At 42.5% G+C, this 16,648-nt stretch overlaps 1 protein-coding gene across 5 annotated transcripts in view; it reads left to right on the forward strand.

Moving 5' to 3' along the window:
- Nucleotides 1-15,444, forward strand: part of INPP5B (inositol polyphosphate-5-phosphatase B) — a 207,234-nt gene extending 191,790 nt beyond the window's left edge. For all 5 annotated transcript variants that reach the window (XM_075336058.1, XM_075336059.1, XM_075336061.1 and 2 more), the window contains 7 exons: nucleotides 287-452; nucleotides 3,625-3,860; nucleotides 3,950-4,063; nucleotides 5,560-5,644; nucleotides 8,305-8,432; nucleotides 12,013-12,124; nucleotides 12,990-15,444. In XM_075336058.1, the coding sequence (XP_075192173.1) occupies nucleotides 287-452; nucleotides 3,625-3,860; nucleotides 3,950-4,063; nucleotides 5,560-5,644; nucleotides 8,305-8,432; nucleotides 12,013-12,124; nucleotides 12,990-13,111 (963 nt within the window). In that variant the 3' untranslated portion in view covers nucleotides 13,112-15,444. The remainder of the gene's footprint in view (nucleotides 1-286; nucleotides 453-3,624; nucleotides 3,861-3,949; nucleotides 4,064-5,559; nucleotides 5,645-8,304; nucleotides 8,433-12,012; nucleotides 12,125-12,989) is intronic.
- The last annotated feature ends 1,204 nt before the right edge of the window (nucleotides 15,445-16,648 follow it).

Genomic DNA, 16,648 nt, shown 5'->3' on the forward strand with positions numbered 1-16,648 from the left:
TGGAATGGTGCCAGTGCAGAAGGGAAGTATAAGCTTTTCCTGGTTGTCCAAGTTGGAGACTACCTCTATAAGTTTTTTGTTTGATGATTAAGTACAGAATACTGATTCAAGTCATGAATGGCTGCCCATCAACTCGTATAAATCGTATAATTTATAACATGATGGTAGACTTGTCTCATAAGCTTTCTTTGAGTTTGCATGGGCATGGTACAGAAAACGATGACACTTTTACAGGAGTGTTACTGATAAAGGAAGCTGAACATTCTGATGTGTTGTGTGTTCACAGTTTTACTTCAAGGATGTGAAGTACATGCAGCTGCAAGTCGAGACCTTCACTATTCACAATGATGGGCAGGTGGCATGTCAGTATGAATTCATAAGTAAGCTGGATGAACTGTCATACAGTAAACAATGGCTCCGAGCAAATCCAAGCAAAGGATTTCTTACCCCAGGTACATGGACTTCCAATTGTGCTGCCACTCCCAGGGTTCAGTGTTCACACAAGTTAATCTATTTCTAGTTATTGTATTAGATACTTTTCATTTGGCACCTTTTAATAAAGTAGCATTAGATCTACCTAGTCATAGTGGTTATAACTGCGATACCATGTATGAAGCTCCATGATCACACAAATTGAGACACAGTGGTGTATAGCACCAAGACAATATTAGTGTTATTCTGGTATAAAATAACATGACAACCCTTGATTTGACCTTGTTTATGAAAAGTAATTTTTTCAATATCTAATATTTATTCTTTAGGTTTTTTTTTGTTTTTTTGTTTGTTTTTTTTATCGTAAAATATATGAAGGTATATTAGATGGAGCATGACAAACTATTAATTTCAGCAGAACTGCCCAACCATCGAATGCAGGGGTGGACAATGTCAGACCTGCAGGCTATTTGTGGCCAGTGATGACTTTTTGTGGCCCCCTGGCACATTCCTGGGGACCTCAATGATAGGGCGGCATCTGCAATTTTGCCAGCTGCAGGTCCTTTAAATTGCAAGGCGTGATGTGAGGACGCGCACACAGCTGCGTGCGCATACCATGAGGTCCTCACGTTAGCCTGTGCCAGCGTGCTCAGGGCTTACTTTGTGGGCGGGGTAAGCACAAGATGCAATGTCGTCACACAGAAGACCAGCAGTTTTACTAGCCTCCCTGCTGTACATGCCTCCTGGACCGATGCTTTGACGCCTGCCACCTAGTGCTGTATGCCGCACCCTCCTCCCCCTAGGGCTGTCTGCACCCCCAGCGGCTCCTGACCGAGACAAGCCTGGAAAAATAGTTGTGAAAATCTACATAATCGGTATCCCCTAATATCACAGCCGCACCAGCTCCAGTTAATTAATAGTTTGATCAAATATAGCAGGGTAATTTTCAAGTTGATAATTTTATGCAACCCTCGAAGGTTGGTAAAAAATTCCAAATGGCAACTGGCATTAAAAGGTTTCCCACATTTGATCTAATGTGTATGTGACCCTCCAAATCCTACCCTATGGATGTCACAGGATAGAAGGATCTGCCAGCTTGAAATTGGGTCCATATACACTTAAACTATGTTACTAGTTGAACAATGGGTGAAGAACAATTGCCCAGTAATTGATGGTTACCCTGATACAGCCATACTCCTTTTCATCCATATTGACTATTAGTCATTCATACTAGCCATACTTTTCAGTGACACTGGCAGAAGGGCAGACAATCTTTTTGCTCTTACAAAAGTGTTTGTGAACTATCTACTGAACCAAAATGTTAACATTGTCTGCTTTCTCTGTAGACCGTTCCAGTGAATATTAAGTGCTTGTTAAATTTCACTAGCCAAATGGAACTTCACTTTAGATTAGACTAAAGCTGGTGTCACACTAAGCGACAGCGACAACGACGTTGCTGTTACGTCACCATTTTCGGTGACGTAACAGCGACCTTGTAAGTCGCTGTTATGATCGCTGCTTAGCTGTCAAACACAGCAGAAGCAGCGATCATAACGTCGCTGTGCTACATGTGCAGAGAGCAGGGAGCCGCGCTTAGCGCTGGCTCCTTGCTCTCCTAGGTACAGTACACAACGGGTTAATTAACCCGATGTGTGCTGCAGCTACATGTCACAGTGCAGAGAGCAAGGAGCCGCGCGCACTGCTTAGCGCTGGCTCCTTGCTCTCCTTGCTACAGTATACATCGGGTTAATTACCCGATGCATACTGCAGCCACATGTCACAGTGCAGGAGCCGGCACTGGCAGCAAGAGCGGAGGCTGGTAACCAGCGTAAACATCGGGTAACCAGGGAAAGGCCTTCCCTTGGTTACCCGATGTTTACGCTGGTTACAGCTTACCGCAGCTGCCAGTGCCGGCTCCTGATCGCTTCATTTCGTCGCTCTCTCGCTGTCACACACAGCGATGTGTGTGTCACAGCGGGAGAGTGACGACCAAAAAATGAAGCTGGACATTCAGCAACGACCGGCGACCTCACAGCAGGGGCCAGGTCGTTGCTGGATGTCACACACAGCGACAGCGACGGGACGTCGCTGCAACGTCACAGAAAATGGTGACGTAGCAGCGACGTCGTTGTCGTCGTCGTTATGTGTGACACCAGCTTTATGCACATGGCCACCTTTAAATCCTGTGTTCACACTTGCATTTAAGTTTTCCATTGGGATTTCTTTATAATACATGTTAATCTTTCTGATCAAGGCGGTGTTGACTCTGTTCTTTTTGGTCGCATGTGAGCTGTACTTGCAGTCTAATCATTAATGGACATAAATTTTCAGTCCGTGTGGCCCCTGTAGGCTGGATATGAACTTGCCCCTTGGCTTCTGTTCTAATTTAAAGCCACAGTGCAGAAATAAACAGAGCCTAATAACCATTCAGCCCCCAGCAAGGCATAGCGCTATTGGGGACTTAATATTCCTATGATGACCCTATAATCTTTTTGCCTGGCTGCATAGTCTCTAGCCCATTTGTAGACTATAGACTGCTGCAGAGAGGTCGGTAGCTTGCTTATAGATACTAGAGCAAGTAAATAAATCGGTGGGTTTCCCCCTGACTATTCTCCTGCTAACAGGTCTGACCGCCTGTTAAGTGTACTAACATTTTACATAGATAAACTAGAAAAGAGAAGCGCTGATAGGGTTTTACCAGATAAAACACACGGTTAGCAAATGGTAAATGCACTCACCGATTGAGGTTGTGAGAGGTCACAACCACCACAGATAGCATGAGATAATGGCAGCTGCAGCGGCCCCACGTGTTTCAGACTTCAAAGTGGAGAGGGAGAAGGGGTTAAACCCGCGCAATCCGCCAGTAATCCAGAAGGAGATGTTGATAAATTAAACAATCTTTTATTCCATGGGTCTACGCGTTTCAAGGTCTAAGACCTCTTCTTCAGGACCAGTAAATCAACCTGGTTGATTTACTGGTCCTGAAGAAGAGGTCTTAGACCTTGAAACGCGTAGACCCATGGAATAAAAGATTGTTTAATTTATCAACATCTCCTTCTGGATTACTGGCGGATTGCGCGGGTTTAACCCCTTCTCCCTCTCCACTTTGAAGTCTAACATTTTACATAGAAATACCTTATATTTTACAAATCTGAAAATGACACTAAAGCCTTTTGTCTTTTACATTTCTAGGCTCAGAAGCACAAATAGAGCTGGAGTTATTCGTCAATAATCAGACGGCTGCTCGACTAAACTCAGGGGAGGAAAAATTAGAGGACATTCTAATTCTACACCTGGACAGAGGAAAAGACTTCTTCTTGTCTGTGAGCGGAGACTATATGTACAGCAGCTTTGGATCCTCCATCCAGATGTTGTGTTATATGAGAGAGCCCATCAGAGACATGTCTGCTGACCAAATCCATAAACTGGTATGATCATCCCGTTATTACAGTCCAAATGCAATAATTCTATATCTGTAGGACTATATTAAGTTTACATGTTTTGTTTGTCACCTTAGGCATATATGCCTCTACAAATGAAGGATGATTTTGTTGGTGCGGAGAAACCTTTAGATGTGCCCAAAGAGCTGTGTATGATGGTGGACCACTTATACCGGAATGCATCCCTGCAGGTCAGATTATTTCCTACATCTCACTGCATTTGAGCCATTATTGTGCTTTTTATAGGTTTTAGAACGTAACCTTTCATCCACAGGTCATTATACTAATTAACCTAATGCCAAAGGACTCTTTACAATCTTTACTAGATACAAATAACATATTCTATACTGATAGATACAGCTCCACCAAACCTATGTATAAGGCACCTTTGGTTTTCAGCTATTAATCCCAGTACAAGTACACTTGGCTGGGTGTATGGGCCGCACATAGAAAAAAAAATTATTTGAGGGGCTGCATTCTTTGCTGGACCTAGTGACCTCTTTAGTGATCACATATATTTCTTTCTATACATCGTTTGGATAACGTTTTTTTGAACATTTTTTGCTTGTTTATAACGAATGTGCACTTTTTTATTTGTGTTTTGTGTGTGTGTGTGTGTGTGTATATGTATGTATGTGTGTGTGTGTGTGTATGTATACATGTATGTATTTTTAATGGGGGGGTCATTCTTTATTTCGATTATATTATTTTATTTATTTTTTTCAACATTTTATCCCCTTCTTGGAAGTAATGTTGTTTTGAAATTATCTCCATGTAGTAATTTTGGACAACATTTTGTAGTAATAATTCCATCCTGGTTTTCATCTTTTAGTAATTGTCCCTCATCCTGTAGTAATGTGCCCATATTGTCCCCTGTGGAAATGTGCCCATGCTGTCCCCTTGTAGTAGTTTGCTCATATTGTCCCCTGTGGTACTGTACCCATATTGCCCCCTTGTAGTAATGTGCCCATATGTCCCCTTGTGGTAATGTACCCATGTTGTCTCCTTGTGGTCATGGGTCCCTATTGTGCCCCTGTGGTAACGTACCCATGTTGTCTCCTTGTTGTAATGGGTCCCTATCGTGCCCCTGTGGTAATGGGTCCATGTTGTGCCCCTGTAGTAATGAGCCATTCTGTAGTCCTGTTATGATGTTGTTCACATACAAAAAAAAAAAAGATTTTTCTCACCTTTCCTCTGTTCCTTTGGTGTTTTACTTACCTGCTTGCAGCCAGCAGGCACCTAGAGCCCATGACAATTGCTGTCACATACGGGGCCGCCACCATCTGCTTTTTCCTACTGGGGAACAATTTACAGTACTGCTTTCTACACATTTTTAGTAACGGCAGCTGCCATTAATAAAGCGGTGTAGAGACGTGCACAGTGCTGCACATTATATAGTCACCTGAAGGAAATAGCTGGCGGCGGTGGCCCCATGTACTGGGCCGCAATAGTCACGGGGTCTAGGTGTCTGCAGGCCGCTGGCTGCCTGTTTGAGACCTCTGCATGAGATGGTTTTCCTGTCCCCCTCAATGCTGCATTCACATTACATTTATCAGTGAGTGTTGACCCTTTTGAACAATTTTACATTTAAAATTACTGATGGTGCTGGTTTAGCATGACATGGGAATACATAATATAGTATTAAAACTAACTGGTGTGTGGTTTGTTTGTTTTTTTTTTTTTTTAGGAAGATTTGTTTCAGCAGCCCGGGTTAAGATCTGAATTTGAAGGCATAAGAGACTATTTAGATACTGGATTTCCAGAATCTATCCGTATCCTTTAACTGGTAAAACTTACCCATCATATCATTCTTGTGCTGTTGAGAACTGTCAGGCCTCATTCACACATTCTTTTTGTGTGTTTGTGCTTTTTTTGTTTTAGTTTTAAGCATACAAGAAAAAAAATGACTTTTTTATTTTTATTTTTTTATTTTTTATAATCATTGTGCTAGATCTCATTTTCATCTGTTTTTGGTTGGTATATTCATCATTATCAGTGTGGCATCCCTTCTTCTCCTGTCAAAAAAAAAATCAAGTCACTTTTCACTGCGTCTTCATATAACATAACATTTTATCAGCTCGCATCACTGAAAGTGTAATTGATGGCATGAGCTCTGCATCCCAAATGTTTACCTGTGAATTTGACATGGACACTCATCCAACTCACAAATGCAGAAGAAAACAAAGCTGTAGTGGAGGCGAAATATTGAAATGCCTGAAAGCTTAGAGGGTCCGTCTATTGATTAGTATGTCCCTGGCCACCTAAAAACTGATAGTGAGGGAGGCTGATGCTCAGAACAGATTTGCACTTCATACATGTATAATACAATACATACACAGTTAAAATTGCAAGCCTGGAAATAAAGAGTTGGCAGTACAAAAAAGAAACCATCAGATGGTGCTAGAGGACAGGCCACATTATAGTGCGCAACATACCATAGAGTTTAAATGTCAGGAAGTCCACACCCACAACAGAAAAACAATTATACTGCTTCAACCTGTAAAATATTCTAAATGTTGAAGCCGTATAATCAAATACAATACAACATATAGTGATTGATTTGTCTTTAGTTATACATGTGTGAACAGGTTTCCATTTATAAAGGAAATGAAGGTGAAGAATGCCCCATTATTATTCGTTAGCTGTATTAATAACCAAACATTCATAAAGCACAATATGTTAAGAAACACAATATGTCAGAAACATTAAATCCAGCAAGGTAATGTTTCCCCTTAATAAATTGTGGAGTACTCCTTTAAATATATAACCCCAAAAAAATGGAGTAATCAAAAATTACTGTTTGAAGTGAAATAGACAATCTTATTAAATCACATTTAAAAATAAACATAAAATAACATGGGGGTCAAATAAGGAGGAGATGTGAAACAAGAGGAAGAAAAAATAATCTCCAACAAAAGAGGCAAAAAAGGGTAAAAACAATACCACAGGAACAACCACAAATGATAAGGTAATGAGGTAAATAATATATGAGAAACCACTAGAAACAATACCTCTATAAAAAATATATATTTATTGTAAAAAATATTAAAACTACACCATGTGTCTTGAATAACATAAATGACATGGACAGTGTGCTAGTGAAAGATCAGATGAAAACAGGATGGTGTGAGGGAAAATCCTGATAGATCGATAGCGAAATAGCGTTTAGAGGGGACTAAATTAAATCCTCAACTTACCCTTCCTGTCAACGGAGGGTATCATAATTTTTAGGGTACCCCCCGCTCCGGGTGGCTGACCCTCACTGACCCTGTTATTCACTGGCCTAAACCCTCCACCAAGAATCCAGGTGCAATAAGTGAACCGATCCAAGACAAAGACAATTACAAAAATGAATCGGATAGATTGGTTCCCAGACTGGACCAGGTTTTCCAGTCACAGCAGCAAAATGAAATGGTTAGGATTGAGCCGGTGGTTCCACCAGGTATGTGGGAACCTCCCGCCGTCCCAACGCGTTTCCCCCCTTCCTAACAGGATAGTAAGGGGTTCATCAGGGGTATTTTGCCAAGGACACCTGAAATCAAGACAAAAACTATGTCGTTCAATACAGAATAAATACCCATGCCTGTCCAAGCCTCATATATAAGTATAGCTTACTTAGAAGATAGTTCCTAGGGCTGTTTGTTGTATAGAATAACATGTGCTGTGTAACACCTCTTAAGATATCCGAGGAAACGGTTGAATCTCTTTATACAAACGAAAAAATAGAGTCAAGGGGGAGAGAGTTATCCCAATCAAATGTAGCACAGGTCCCTCACGAAGTAAGTGGCTGGACGGGCTCATCCCAAGTGTAGAACATAAAAGACCTGTGGGAAGAGAAGCCAAATCTCAATGTCAGCATACCCAGGGGTGCATTTCAGGTGGGAAAGTTACCATCCAGCACCCCTGAGGAGAGGAATCCCTAAGGGGCAATTTCTCCGAATAAGGAGAAACTGTTCGTCCCTCTGATTTCGAAACCCAGGCTGAAGACTCGAGGAGACGTTTTCGGCAAAGGGGCTATCCTTCACGGGTCCTTGAACCAGCCTACAAATTTGCACAATCGAACTCTAGAAGGGACCTGTTGACCCCAAAAAAGAGTAAAGATGACAATCATATCACCAGACTCATTGCCACATTCGATGACCAAAACCCCAGGGTCATGGAGATCCTTAAGGCTATGTGTCCACGGTAGAATGTACCTGCGGATTTTTCTGCATGAAAATCCGCGACGTTCGCGGCAAATCCGCACCTTATTTTTGCCGCGGATTTGCCGCGGATTTTTTTTTTCCCCATTCTATACCCAAATAGTGTTTTTGATGACTCCATTCTTTCTTTTATACATCATGCGGATTTATACCATATGGAAATCTGATAGGCTCTTGTTTCTTTTGTGTCCTTTTTGTGAAGCAGTCTGGTTTCCTTAACATTCTGCAAGCTGGAAGCAACCATTCTATTATTGAGGCATTGCTGCTGTTTCTAGAAGGCCTCCCAGAGCCTGTAATCTGCTCTAGCTTTTATAACCGATGTTTAGAGCATGCTGGAGACTATATCGGCAGTAAAGAGGTAATGACTGACATAGACTCTGTTTCGCTTTTAGGCTATGTGCGCACAGTGCGTTTTTCGCGGCGTTTTTGCGCGTTTTTCGGGTGCGTTTTTGGCCTCAAAACTGCAGGACTTTGCTTCCCCAGCAAAGTCTGAGTTTTCATTTTTGCTGTCAGCACACATCTGTTTTTTTTACCTGCGTTTTTGAGTTAAAAAAAAAAAATGGACATGTCAGTTCTTTCCTGCGTTTTTCTGCGTTTTCCGCCCATGCAATGCATTTGAAAAACGCAGCAAAACGCAGAGATCAAAAACGCAGCAAAACGCAGCCAAAAACGCACCAAATCGCGGCAAAAACGCATGCGTTTTTTGATGCGTTTTTTCGACGCAGGTGCGTTTTTGTGCGTTTTTAGCGGCCAAAAACGCACAAAAACGCAGCGTCAAAAAGACGCAGTGTGCGCACATAGCCTTAATATACATTCCTTGTTGATCCTTGCACATTTGCCAAAATCTGATGACCAGCAGCAGTCAGACCCACATGCAGAAATAATGTCATATTTTTGTAGTTATTCTAAATCTGCTCACAATCTAATAGAAACAATGGTGTCAATGTCCAGAACAGTTACATAGAAATTATTGGCCTAAACAAAAATGTAAAAAAAAGTTGAAATTCAAATTGCACCCTTTTGTCCCAATGAAAATAAAATCCTAAAAATATACACATTTGATATTGCTGCATTCAGAAATGCCCAATCTATCAAAATATAAAATCAATTAATCTGATCTGTAAAGGGCATAGCGAGAATAAAAATCAATCGCCGCAATATTGCGTTAACTTGCAGAACAGGTGCTCAAAACGTTACCCCAAAATGGTATACTGTAATTAAAAATGGCAGCTGAAGACACAAAAAATAAGCAGTCACTGAGCCCCAGATCCCAGAAACTGAGAATGCTACAGATCTCGCAAAAAAATGGCGACAAAAGCTCTATTTATTTTATTATTTTTTACAAATTTCAGATTTTTTTTCCCACCACTTGGATAAAACTCAAACTATACATGTTTGGTATCTACGAACGCTTACTGACCTGGGGAATCATATTACCAGGTCAGTTTTACCATGTAGTGAACATGGTAAATAAAAAAAAAAAAAAAAAAAAACCTCCAAAAAACAATTGTGCAATTACATTTTTTTTTTTTTTTGCAATTTACCAGCATTTTGAAATAGTTTCCCATTTTCTAGTATAATATGGGGCAGTATGGTGTTATCCAAAAGTACAACTGACCACGCAAAATACAAGCCCCATATACCGTATTTTTCGGACCATAAGACGCACTTTTTTCCCCCCAAATGTTGGGGGAAAGTGGGGGGTGCGTCTTATGGTCTGACTATAAGGCTGCGGGGAATGAGGGTGCCGCGGTGCAGCGGGTCATCGGCGGCACGAGCAGGCTGTAACAGCCTGCCGTGATCACGTGGGCCCGCTCATTACATATGCACGCCCATCCTCCCGCCCATCATCTCTCAGCGAAACCGGCGCTGACAGGTGGGCGGGGGGGGGGGTGCGTGCATAATTAGCAGCCGGCCGTGATCACCCCTGGCAACTACAGCCTGGAGTGATCATGTGCGGCTGTATTCACTGCCCCCCGTGCATCATTATCAGCGCGGGGTGCAGTGAATCAGTGTACTCACCCGTCACCGTGTGTGGAGCCGCCCCCCTGCAGCATCGCGTCTTCCTGTCTGTGCCGGCGGTCAGCTGATCTGGACACTAGCGGCGCGCACCGCGATGACGTCATCACTGTGCGCGCCGCTAGTATCCACCAGAATCGATCAGCTGACCGCCGGCACAGACAGGAAGATGCGATGCTGCAGACACCGGTGACGGCTCCACACAGCGGCGCTGCAGCTGAGACAGAGATCGGTGCTTCAGGGAGTGAGGAAGGGTAAGTATAAACGTTTATTTTTTTTTCCTGTGCCACAGGATACACGCCATTTACCAGGATGGGGGTATATCATGAGCAGGATGGATGGGGGCATATCATGAGCAGGATGGATGGGGGCATTTCATGAGCAGGATGGATGGGGGCATATCATGAGCAGGATGGATGGGGGCATTTCATGAGCAGGATGGATGGGGGCATTTCATGAGCAGGATGGATGGGGGCATTTCATGAGCAGGATGGATGGGGGCATTTCATGAGCAGGATAGATGGGGGCATTTCATGAGCAGGATGGATGGGGGCATTTCATGAGCAGGATGGATGGGGGCATTTCATGAGCAGGATGGATGGGGGCATTTCATGAGCAGGATGGATGGGGGCATTTCATGAGCAGGATGGATGGGGGCATTTCATGAGCAGGATGGATGGGGGCATATCATGAGCAGGATGGATGGGGGCATATCATGAGCAGGATGGATGGGGGCATATCATGAGCAGGATGGATGGGGGCATATCATGAGCAGGATGGATGGGGGCATTTCATGAGCAGGATGGATTGGGGCATTTCATGAGCAGGATGGATTGGGGCATTTCATGAGCAGGATGGATGGGGGCATTTCATGAGCAGGATGGATGGGGGCATATCATGAGCAGGATGGATGGGGGCATATCATGAGCAGGATGGATGGGGGCATATCATGAGCAGGATGGATGGGGGCATATCATGAGCAGGATGGATGGGGGCATATCATGAGCAGGATGGATGGGGGCATATCATGAGCAGGATGGATGGGGGATATCATGAGCAGGATGGATGGGGGTATATCATGAGCAGGATGGATGGGGGGGTATATTATTAGCAGGATGGGGGGTATATGAGCAGGATCATATACAAGGCAGGAGGATCCTTATCAGAATGGGGTACCTTTAGTAGAGAATTTGGGGACATTACCCCCATAACAGTGTCAGCAGCAGATCCTCGCCCCATATCAGTGTGTCATGACCATATTTTTTGGTTAAAATTTTATTTTCCTATTTTCCTCCTCTAAAACCAGGGTGCGTCTTATGGTCAGGTGCGTCTTATAGTCCGAAAAATACGGTAGTTTTATTGTTGGGAAAAAAAAAGTGATGGTTCTTCGAAGAAGGGGAGGGAAAAATGGAAAATCGCAGGGTGCTAAAGGGGTTAAAGTTGGGTTTATGGAAGCCAAACTAAATATGTGATGTTTTGGATTCAAATCATGAGGCTTCAGGATTGTTTACCCAATCTGCAGCGTGGCACTTTATAGAGAAGTGATCTGTCAAGTAATATGCTGTGTCATTTGCTGCAACGAAAATTTGAGAGATCTAGTGTCATGTTATAAAGTCATGCCAAGAGCAAGGCAGATTCATTAACAACTGTCTTAAAAAACTCGACACCCATAAAACATAATTTTATTTCACGTTTTTACAAAATAAGTTCGAATCTAGTTTTTGCTTTCAATTGTCCAACAAAAAAAAAAATAAAAAGACAAGTCCTATATAGTAAGAATGTATGGTACACAGTTTACACAGTACGCAGCTTTCTAAAGATTCAAAATGTAAATTGCTTAGGAAATTAATCTGTGCTTGAAAATATTTTGATTATAGTAATAATAAAAAAAACTAATCAAAGCATTTTTTGTCATTCAGATTATTTCTATGTTACCATTGCATCATAAAAATGTCTTCAACTACTTGATCTCATTTTTACGGGGGCTTCTAAATAATGCATTACAGAACCATCTGGATGTCAATATTTTAGGTGAGTTTTATTTTTTATATACACATTATTACACTTTAATTCTAAGTAAATCCAAAGTAAAGAACTGTACCTTGTATTTGATCCCTTGGAATTTATCAAACTTGTGGACTTAGTCGTTTCCCCCACCGAATAAAAGGTGTCGTCCTATACTGGCGTAAGGAATTGTACTATGAGCTGTTCTGTAATACATTGTATAAGATTTTCTAATCTATCTGCAAGCAGCATGGCATACCATTAGAAGAGCTGTTGTACAGTTCTTGAAAGGTTCACAGTAAAATGGAACATATTGATTGAAAGGGTTATTTCCACATCTGCACCTTTTATCCTTGCTGATCACTGTTCATCCGATCGCGAAGACCCCCACCAGCTACTGAAATGCCATGTTAGTTTGCCACCACTTTATTCTTCGTCAATGGAACTGCTCAAGTTAATGACCTCTGTACCATATCCTGTAATCGCATAGCAAATGAAGGCAGCTCTACTAACGAACGCATTTGCTCTGTCTTTTTTGGCAGCCAGTCTTCACTTCCGTCCCCGGCATTCTTTGAGCCTCTACCGCTTAGTATGCCCCATGATGTCATGACCATTACAGGGCCTAGTTATGGCTAAGAATATCATGCACAGAAGTGAAGACTGGGCTCTCCTGAAGGACAAGACGATGGTAGCATGAACAAAGTTGCTCATCTGTAACGACCACCAATCCATTTCACGCGAGGATATTAAATCCATAAACTCAATCTAAAATTAATCTGACCAAACCATTCATCCACCTACTGACCTCACAATGCCTACAAGTTGGACATAATGATTGTCCTGTACATCTTTCAAGGTTTTCAGAACTAATGGCTTTTTTTTTTTATTACAGCCAGTATATTTGGAAACCTAATGCTCAGACCTCTGCCTGATCATTCAACACCCAGCAACCTGGACAAGAGAAAGTGTCAGGAATTCATTCAGCAGTTCCTCACTGCTACAGAAAGTCCCTAGTGTCTGGATCCTGTTTGATCGGTCATCTTTTTCCTAGAAGCTGTGCTCACTCTTCTATCCTGGTTGTAAAAATCCTTTGTATTTTTGGTGTCCCATCCAAATGACTTTTATTTTATTATATTGCTGAGGGAGTTGTATTCTTGGATAACAAACACCAGTGTGCCTTAAATAACCTGTAGTGTATGATGCAATGGATAATACCTTGTTGGCAATATGCGTAATGCTACCATGACGTTATATTTAGGGTACTAAGCCTAGCCTTTCATGTTTAACAACTAAATCCGGTTATGGTCCAAGAACCTAATATTTTACATTTTTAGAGATAATTTACTTTAATCTGTTAAGGAACTGTTTCCATAACAATTTCATAAATCACTGGTAATAATTGCTCTGATCAGTTTGATCTACCCCCTCCCTACACTTTCTGTAGATTATGAACAATGTACTAAGTGATTAATAATCTGCTACAAAGTAGTATATTGGTGAATTGCTATTCAGGCTATTAGCTTGTAGTTAAAGTATAGCAAAGCTAATAAACAAACATTTGAGTAAAATACCTTCTAAAAATCTCTCGGCTCCCCTGATTCTTCCACCGCTCTTTTGTTTTGCTCAGCATCCCTCCATTGCAGAGATATTTACGTTTTGTTTCTTCTGGAGCACATTATGTGAAATCTCTGTTTTGTCATACAACTGGGCATTTCTTCAGTCTTTTCTTGAGCTTGTACCTTCTCACCTCCTGTATTGTCAATCACAGCTCTGCAGCTGATCTATCAGACTCTACTTGGTAGCAATCTGGGATGAAGGGGTAAAATGACACAGAGAATACTGAAGAAAAGTCTGCTGGACTACAAGCAGAGATTGCCCATACTGTGCTCTAAAACTAATGTGAATACCTTGGCGATGGAAAGATGTGAATATAGTTTTCAGTTCAAAATGGAAAACCGTGGTAGAATTGGGGGAGCTCTGGGATTTTTACAAGGTATTTAACTCCAATTTTTGACATGTCCTCTTAACACATTATCATGTAAAGATGAATGTTTAATCTGGCAATGGTGGAAACCTTAGGGGGCAACAAAATATATCCTTTTTTAGAATTCCCTCACACTAAAGGCCCCATTACACGCAGCGACGATATATCGCCGGGGTCACTGATTCCGTGACGCACATCCGGCATCGTTAGCGACGTCGCTGCGTGTGACACCAACAAGCGGCCGTTAACGATGGAAAATACTCACCATATCGTCCATCGTTTACACGTCGTTCATTTTCAAAAAATCGTTGATTGTTGAGGACGCAGGTTGTTCGTCGTTCCCGAAGCAGCACACATCGCTATGTGTGACACCTCGGGAACGACGAACTACAGCTTACCTGCGGCCGCCGGCAATGAGGAAGGAAGGAGGTGGGCGGGATGTTACGGCCGCTCATCTCCGCCTCTCTGCTTCTATTGGGCGGCCGCTTAGTGACGCCGCTGTGACGTCGCACGAACCGCCCCCTTAGAAAGGAGGCGGTTCGCCGGCCACAGCAACGCCGCTAGACAGGTAAGTCCGTGTGACGACTCCTAACAATATTGTGCGCCACGGGCAGCGATTTGCCCATGACGCAGAAATGACGGTGGCGGGTACACTCACTGGCGATTATCGCTAGCGATATCACTGCGTGTAAAGCCCCCTTAACGCGGTTTCTGATACTGCTACTCTACAGTGTAGAGATCAGGATATATAATATTCTCTTCCTTCAGCTGACAAGTTTGTAGTGTTTCCATCCAAAAATGAGAATGTTACAACAATTAAACAGAACATCCTATTTAAAGTGCAGCTGCAAAAATTATAACTATGCCTGTTCTTTACATAAGTTGTTTAATGGACCTCAATCAGCCTAGTCCTAAAAATGCATTCTAGATACAGTCGAACCTCACTTAACGAGTAACCCAGTTAGCGAATATTCCGCTTAACAAGCAAAGCTTGCTGTAAATTTTTAACTCTGTTTACGAGCATGCTTTGCTGTACGAGTAAAATACTCACCGCACACACTTCCGGTTCCGTACATCCACTGCGCTCTAACCCGCTCTTGCAGTCCACACAAGCACGCACAAACAAACACATTATGCTCACCTTATCTTCCGTTCCATCGCCGGCCTCATGGTACTTGTAGTTTGGCGCTACAGGATGTGTATTGGGTAACCATTGCGACGAGGGAGGAACTTCCCCTGTCATCCACTACTCAAAGGCACCGCGCTGGCCAATCAGAGGCAAGCGGTTCATGCCTTTTGACGCCAGCGCTCTGGCAGCGGAAGTTCCTCCCTTGTCGCAATGGTTACCCGATACACATCTTGTACCGGTGAACTACAAGAACTGGGAGGTCGGCGAAGGAACAGAAGGTAAGGTGAGCATAATATGTGTGTCTTTGTGTGTGTTTGTGCGTGTTTGTACGTGTGTGCAATGGCACAATAGGGGACCAGGATGGGACATTTAACAAGTTGTGGAACGAATTGTCTGCATTGCAATGATTTCCTATGGGAAATCTGGCTTTGCTGAACGAGTAACTTGGTTTACAAGCACACTCCCAGAATGGATTGTTCTTGTTAACCAAGGTTCCACTGTATTATTTACAGCTTACCAAAAAGTTAAGTTTAAAAGATTTGGAGCATTTTCCGATTATACTTATTAACATATTTGCCGGATAACCCATTTATTATACACTCCCTGACAGAAGTTCTGTCGCTTATCCATGTTATGTAAATAAAAGCTTATAACCTGACTTAAAATTCTTCCATTTGTTTTATAAATTACTCTTTTGCAAGCTGAAACCCTCCCAAATTTGGTTTAGGTTATGAAAATAAAGTTGCTGCAAAGCTGAAATATTGATCATTTAATGAACACAGAAAGATCAGATTTTGGCAACACAAAAGTTTTTTCGCCTTTTTGTAATATAATGCACCCAATCCTAGTTTACATCCTCACCTGTGCTCACTAAATGATTGGTTAATTAGTGGGTGTGTATAAAGAAACCCAGACACCCCAGACCTTCACTTGAACTGCAACTTGACCTCTGACAACATATCAAAAATCTTCCCTGTGGCCAAAGCCTTGATTCACAAGAGGCTGAAGAACAGAGCCACTGCAGAGGTGGCTGGCACCTTTACTGTGTCTCAGCGTCAAGTACAAAGAATTAAAAAAGATTTGAAGAGACTGGAGATGTTTTTGATAAGCCCAGGTCCGGCAGACCCCGCGAGACAACTGCTCAGGAGGAACGTTTGTTGGTTAGAATATGAAAAGCCAGCACCTCTTCCACTGCAGCAGAGCTCCGACAGGCCTGGTCACCTCAAGTCCCTGTGTCAACTAGAACAGTTTGTAGGATTCTGTGTCGAAATGGCCTCCATGGTCGAATCGGTGCCCAGAAGCCAGCACTAAACAAAAGTCAATGAAACAACCGTGTGGCATTTGCCAAGTCCCACAGCCTGTTAAACAGATGGATGCTGGAAAAGTGGCAGAAGGTGGATTTCTCTGATGTATCTTCAGTTGAATTACACTACAGCCG

The sequence above is a fragment of the Anomaloglossus baeobatrachus genome, chromosome 2 (assembly GCF_048569485.1).
Source record: "Anomaloglossus baeobatrachus isolate aAnoBae1 chromosome 2, aAnoBae1.hap1, whole genome shotgun sequence".
In the NCBI taxonomy this organism is placed as follows: domain Eukaryota; kingdom Metazoa; phylum Chordata; class Amphibia; order Anura; family Aromobatidae; genus Anomaloglossus; species Anomaloglossus baeobatrachus.